Raw genomic sequence first — 7,399 nt, forward strand, 5'->3', positions numbered from 1 at the left:
TCACCCAAGGATTCACCCCCACCCCACCCCCATTGATTTTTAGAGAGGGGGGAGGAAGGGAGGAAAACATCGGTGTGCTACGCCATCCGGTGCTTCCCATACATGCCCTGATTGAGGCTGAGGATTCGGCAACCCAGTTATGTGTCCTTAACTGGGAATCGAACCCAAGACCCTTTGGTGCTTGGGCTAACACTCTAACCACTTGGCAACACCAGCCAGGGCAATCTTATGGGGAATATTTGATGGAGCATAACTTCCTGCTACGTTGTACAACCTCATGAAATTCAAAGTATACTTATAAATTGCACACAATTTTTAACTTTTAAATAGCAGATGCTCAGGGCGAAGCATTTTACTCTAGCTCATCACTAGTTCTATGAATAGGAAAATAATTTATGAATTGTTGATTTCCTCTAATACATTACAAATGTGATTAGAAACTGAATTTTTGAAATTTAGCTCCTGATATTTTCATTTGAATGGTCTTCAAATTTGCTTGAAGAACAAGAAAATTACCTGGAGTGTGTTACACAAAATGCATTATCTAGTTGATAGGTTCTGAAGTCAGTTACTAATGAGATTATAATTGGTTTGTTAAATTATTTTCTACAAGCCTTGTTTTTTTTTTGTTTTGTTTTTTTTTTTTTTTTTAAAGCAATCGAAAAAAAATGCTCCACCTAATAATGTTCTTAATTTTTAATGTCCTTGAGTTGATGACTATTTGGTGAAGTAGTACAGAAAAATGCTGGTACACCGAGGAGGGGAATGGTCTCAGACTCTTAGGAAGATTGTCCAAGTGGGAGTCCGTAAGGAGGTTATACTTTGTGTACCAAAGTAACATCCCTCACTTTCATTTCTAGGCTCCTCCATTGCCATCTTCCTCATCTTGATATTGTTCCATGGACATTAAGTGAGACCTTATCTGCTATTCAGGAAGTAGCCCAGTTCTGCACCACTGGCTTTAGAGCTGTCTCATAAGGCTGCTGGCTGAAACTGTGTCTATGCAACCTTCCACGTGAGAGCCCACCAACCGGCCTGAGAAGGGCACTGCTCCTGCTCCAGGCCTCTCTGCTGAGGAGCTGTGCTTCAGAAAGAAGAAGAATTCCCACGTTTTGTATATATCTGACAAAACTGGCCACACCATGCAGACTACTGACTTGAAGACAACCTTTTATATTTCTCTATTCCTGGGCTGATGAACCTGTTTTCATCCTTTCCCTTTCAGAGTTTTCCTTGGGAAAAAAATACTAGCCTAGCTGGTAATTTCTTTGTAAGGTATTTAGCAATTTTAAGGCTTTCTTTGGTCAACTTTTTTTTTAATGTGAAAAGTTAGGTAAGGAACTTTTTTACTGCTTTTATGTTTTTTCTGTCTTGTTTTGAAACCATGGCGGTTATTACACTTTTGGTTCCTAAATGAAATGTTTAAAAATTAACAGCCAAGTCACAAAGATAATGGATTGCACATAGACTAAGGAATAAACTTTGGATTTGTGATTTTTGTTTCTAATCTTGATGTAAATTTACACTATTTATAAATACATATTTATTGCTTGAAAATATTTGTGAATGGAATGCTGTTATTTTTTCCAGATTTACCTGCCATTGAAATTTTAAGGAGTTCTGTAATTTCAAACACTACTCCTATTACATTTTCTATGTGTAAATAAAGCTACTTAGCATTGTACAGAAACTTTTATTAAAATTGTTTAATGTTTAAAGAGTTTTCTATTGTTTGAGTTTTAAAAAGATTTTATGTATAGTGCCCAGTTTTTGTTCATTTTTCAAATCTGATTATATATATTTTATATATACTTATGTATGTATATATAATATATATAGAAATCTGGATATCTATGTATAAAGATTTAGAACTTAAAATTTTCTCATTTTAAGTTTCACATCTATGGTAGATTTTTGAGGTGTCTACTGTAAAGTATTGCTTACAAAAGTATGATTATTTTTAAAGAAATATATATGGTATGTATCTTCAAGACCTAACATGTCAGACTGGTTTATTGTTAAGTTGCAATTACTGCAGTCACAGACCAATAAACAGTTGCTGCCAAAATGTAGTATAATAGTAGAAAACAAACAGTGATTGAACTTAAGGTTTTAAAGGGAATGTTTTACGGGCTTGACAAATCCTGTACATCATTTAGTAGCTTTTTCTATGGAACAAATATTCAGATAAAGGATTCTATTTTAGAATGCAAATAAATTCAGAGACTTATTTTTTAATGTTAGGCAGTTCTGAAATTTCATGCTTTTCTGCTTGCATGACATGATGGGGGCTGGGAGGGGGTGCTAGTCTGCAAATTCCATGCCACTAGTAACATAGCAAGCTATATTAGCATTAACAGGTCACTTCTGATTAATAATAGTATTTTATTTTAAAGTAATGGTACCTTGCCTTTGGCACATAGTCTCACTTTATTACTGTTTCTAACTTTCTAAGATTTTCTCAGGAAGCTATAGTGAAGAAGCATAGAGAATGCTTATAAATGAAGCTATGTGTATGACTAAAGAAAATCTATAATCCTCTCTAGTGAAATGCTGTGCTGATTGCATTAACCAAGTACTTTTTCCCTGTCCTTAAGGAGCAAGAGTGCTTGTGTTAAGTGCTGCTCAGGATGCTTAACCATTAATATTTCTAAATGAACTCAAGACAAACAAAATAAAAATTGCAAGCCAGCTACCCAGAAACAAAGGTTAAAGGAAGGCAGAAGCTATACCTAAATGTTTCTTAGCCATTCTAGTTTATCTTACTGACACAGTGTCTTATTTTCTGTGTTTTTAATGTATATTTTTATTGGTTTAGAGAGGAAGGGAGAGGGTGAGAGAGATAGAAACATCAATGATGAGAGAGAATCATGGATCAGCTGCCTCCTGCGCACCCCCTACTAGGGATCAAGCCCACAATCCAGGCATGTACCCTTGACTGGAATAGAACCTGGGACCCTTCGGTCTTCAGGCCAGCACTCCATCCACTGAGCCAAACCAGCTAGGGCTCTGGCTTTATTCAGATAGTTTATTACCAAGATTATTCTAAGTCACATGTGTCAAACACAAGGCCCGCGGGCCAAATCCAGCCCGCCAGGCCTTGCAATGTGGCCCGCACCGCGCTGTCATCACTGCACTCCGCTGTCAGTTTATGACATTGTCAGTTTATGACTGTTCAGTAAACCATTCGGCCCGCGATTTAGGCTGGATTTTAGATTTTGGCCCCTTCTCTGATTGAGTTCGACACCCCTACAGTTGTGTGACAGGAGTAATTTAGTGGTGCTTCACCAATAACTTTGGAAGTTGTATGTCAAGAATACTTGTTCAGCTTAGTCTGGGGGAGAGAGAATAGGAGGTAGAAATCAGACGCCTGAACATTACTTAGAAGTGTAACTGGATGAACAAAGTCATGCAAAACTGTTTTTCATCAAGTTAATATCTTTTATAATTTACATTTTCCAGGTTTCAGAAGAAATAGAATTTTTATTTTTTTTACTTATCATATAGGGAAATTCCATTAAATAAAGCAAACTTCATCCTGGTCCCTTAATAATAAAATGGGTTTCATCATAACACCCATTGTTTAGGCAAAGGAGCTAATTACACACTATGACAAAGGGAGAAGTGTTGATCCAGAAAGTGGGAACTAAATCATATTTTCCTCATTGTCACCAGTTAAATAGGAAATCTTACACCATCAGTATAGCAGTTCAAGTTGCTTAACCTATTTAAATTAATAAAAAATGTGGTTTCTGCATTTTTGAAATAAAAGCTAAGCCACTTTTTCAAAGTAGTAAATTGAGAGGACTTTATCCTAGTAATTAGCTGAAATTTAACAACGTAATATGAATTTAACTTAAATGAAGTACCTGCTTCTCAGAACCTAGTTATTAAATATTTAAATCATTATCATGTATATTCTCCGTCAATATATTTATTTAGCATCTCCTAAACAAATCTGAATAAGATGTCATCCTGCCCTCTATCCTTCACACATTAATATGGGAGGTGTAGATATTGTGTTGGGCAAAACGTAGGTAATAAGGGCTGCTAGTATTGGGGCTTACATTTCAGCGGGGTTTCCTTTAATATCAGTGATCACATCTTTCAGAGCAAGAGGATTTGGGAGAGTGGAAAGCCCACATACTGGGAAAGCCTGCTGTGAGAGGTTTACACCTCACCCTGTGGTTATGGAATCATCACGGGATTTATGCAAAATAACAAGGTTGAGTTTACAATAGCCCTCCTGCCTACTTTGACACACTGTATGATTTCTCCTGGACATGGCTGCCAGAGGGATATTTCTTTTTTAAAATTATCTATAAAGATGTATTTGAACCAAAGAGGATACACCTGGAAGCAAGATCTCTCCAGACATAGGTGCTTCTTGGGGGATGCTTCTAAAGCACAGAAATGCAAGGGAGAGGAGACCCGGGCTTGAACTTGGTATGTTGGGAGGATGGAACTAACAGGTTTGGAGGACAAAAAGGAAAGTCCCCAGAACCCACTAGATGCCTTCAGATGAGTGGAGGTGCTTCTAACTAGAAGAGGAGATGCAGAAGGATAGTTCCAGAAGCAGATGATGAATTGCTTGCAGAGCAGCTAGTGGTTGACATTAGGAGAGGCCTGGGTGGGACCCACCTACCTATCTCTCCGCTGAGGCGGGGGGGGGGGGGGGGGGAGTTGTGCTCATTCAGGAGCTGGTGAGGCGAGGTGAGGTCAGCATGTAAGGAGAGAGGGAAGGAGTTGAAATCGAAAAGAACCCGGCTTGGGGATGTTACATCACCTTGAGCTTTCGGAAAACAACCACACCACGCTGCAAGCGTGAGGGCTACAGGGGTTCCTTGGCTTGGCACAAGATGCTTGGCGGCATTGATTGGCTAGGCCCCTTCGGTGGAGCAGCAGCCTGATCGCCATGGGTGGGGAAAGTCCCATTGGAGAGGAAGTGGGGGTCACGTTGGTCTTTCAGGAGACCTGGTGTGAAATTACGTTGTGCTGTAGTGCGTTGCACAGTAATATGATAGTTCTGTATATATGCCCTGAAGAAACCCATGCGGTCTGTTTTTGAAAGGAAAACATACTTAAAAAAAATTTTTTTTTATTGTTTAAAGTATTACATATATCTCCTTTTCTCCCCATTGTCCTTCCCCAGCCTCCCCTACCCCCTGTTGCATGCCCTCACACCCCCCCCCCCCAGTGTCTTGTGTCCATTTGCTGTGCTTATATGCATGCATACAAGTCCTTTGGTTGATCTATTAGAAAACATACTTTTTCGTCGAACAGGGAAATGAGTTGGAACTTATATATATATATATATTATTGATTTCAGAGAGGGAGGGAGAAAGAGAGACGAACATCAATGAGGAGAGAACCATCGATCAGCTGCCTCCTGCATGCCCCCTTACTGGGGATGGAGCCCACAACCCGGGCATGCGCCCTGCCTGGGAATTGAACCTTGACCTCTGTTCATAGGTCGATGCTCAACCACCGAGCCATGCCAGCCGGGCTGAGGGTGGAACTTTTTAGTGTGGCCCACAGATACCTACCATTTGCATATAAGTATATACATTCTTTTTAGCCCTGACAACGACTCTTTGAGTTAGGTACTGTTTCTCCCCATCTCACAGAGAGTAAACTGAGGCAGAGAGAGATCATGTAACTTGCCCCAGGCTTGCAGCCTATGAAGTGTTGAAGCTAAAATTCTCACTGGTGATCCGACTTCAGGGCAAGTCCTATTCCACCTCCCTCTGCAGAGAAACAGGAGTTAAGGGCTTACTCTGCAGTTGTGTCTGAATGACCCTTTTCATTTGAAATATTTCTTTAATAGAAAGATGTCTTTAGATGTGAGAACCTGTAATTAGGCCGGTCATATATTTTCTAGTCCAAACCAGAACCTCTTTGAGATCAAAAGAGGACACATAATTGGAAAGGGCAGCAACCAAAAAAAACGGGCTCTTCTGGGCAAGCCGGAATGTATGGCACAGCGTTTTAACTGGTCTTCCCCAAAAGCCTTGGGGGGCAGTGTGTACCTCCTCCCAATAGCATCCTCCTAGATATCTAAAGTCCAACCCTGTGTGTGTGTGTGTGTGTGTGTGTGTGTGTGTGTGTAAGGGTCTGATGACCTCGAATAGATTAAAGGTATGATTGACACAATGCAGTACCCTGAGCCACAGCTACTTCCAAAAATGCTCAGATACAACAGCTTTTAAATTGACTAAGGGGAGAAAGGTGGAGAAAGCAAACAGATTTCGTAGGCTTAATAGTAAATTGTACGTAAGCATTAACTTGAGCTCTCTGCTTTGTGGCATTTGGCAGAGTGGAATTACATGAGAAAGTTATCTTTAGAGAATTTGATACATGTGACTAAAGTGTCATTATCTTTCATAAAATGTGCTGGAATGCAGCCCTAGCCAGTTTGGCTCAGTGGATTAGAGTGTTGGCCTGTGGACTAAATTGTTCCAGGTTCGATTCCGGTCAAGGGCACATACCTGGGTTGTGGTCTCGATCCCCAGTGTGGGGCATGCAGGAGGCAGCTGATCCATGATTCTCTCTCATCATTGATGTTTCTCCCTCACCCTCTCTGAAATCAATAAAAATATATATATTTAAAACGTGCTGAAATGCAAATATCCAACTGTCTGCTCATGGAAAGGATTCTCTGTCTACAGAATGGAAACCAGTGATGGGGAAAATGAGACATTTTGGCGGGCTAGCAATCTGAATCTAGTCACTGCCCCTTTAATTGTCGGTTGATAAACCTTCCCCAGATGGAGTTATCAGTGCTGACGCCAGGCCTTTGGTTGCGGTCTCCAAGCCCCAGCACATGGGGCTCTTTAAGAACTTGCAAAGGGGACCAGAAAATCCCTTATTTGGGAGACAAAGAACTGGAAAAAGTATAACTAGGGAAAGCTTCCTCCATGTTTTTGCCCAGGAATTTGAAAGACATTTTTCTCTGGGCCTGCGTGTAGCAGTAACAAGAATAAAGTGTAACTCCGTTTCTCTAAGCGTTGCTTGGTTTTCCTCCGGTCTTCTATAACACCAGTAGCCAAATCTATGATCCACAAGATTTTTTGGTTTAAGGTACTGTACCGAAAACTTTGAGGAGGGGCAGCAGGTCAAAATAGATCCAGAGACATAGAAAGATGAAACAGACTGAGGAATCTCAGAGGGAATAGAGGGAGAGGCTGGATGGGAAGGTATCAACCAAAGAACTTCCATGCATATAATAGGGTGGTGAAGGCCATGGCAGGGTGGGATCCGGGTGGAGGGGGCCAATGGGGGGGGGAAGACATTTGTGAGACTTTCAACAATAAAGATGAAATCTGATGAACAAAAATAGAGACATAGAAGCACCGAACAGATCGCCAGACCTCGGAAGGCAGGGGAGGATGAGTGGGGG

General features: G+C 40.6%; 1 protein-coding gene across 4 annotated transcripts in view; it reads left to right on the plus strand.

Moving 5' to 3' along the window:
* Nucleotides 1–1,718, plus strand: part of KDM6A (lysine demethylase 6A) — a 129,248-nt gene extending 127,530 nt beyond the window's left edge. For all 4 annotated transcript variants that reach the window (XM_084871233.1, XM_084871235.1, XM_084871234.1 and 1 more), the window contains one exon: nt 861–1,718. In XM_084871233.1, the coding sequence (XP_084727359.1) occupies nt 861–890 (30 nt within the window). In that variant the 3' untranslated portion in view covers nt 891–1,718. The remainder of the gene's footprint in view (nt 1–860) is intronic.
* The last annotated feature ends 5,681 nt before the right edge of the window (nt 1,719–7,399 follow it).

This window comes from Pipistrellus hanaki (genome assembly GCF_964339955.1).
Source record: "Pipistrellus hanaki genome assembly, chromosome: X".
In the NCBI taxonomy this organism is placed as follows: Eukaryota; Metazoa; Chordata; class Mammalia; order Chiroptera; family Vespertilionidae; genus Pipistrellus; species Pipistrellus hanaki.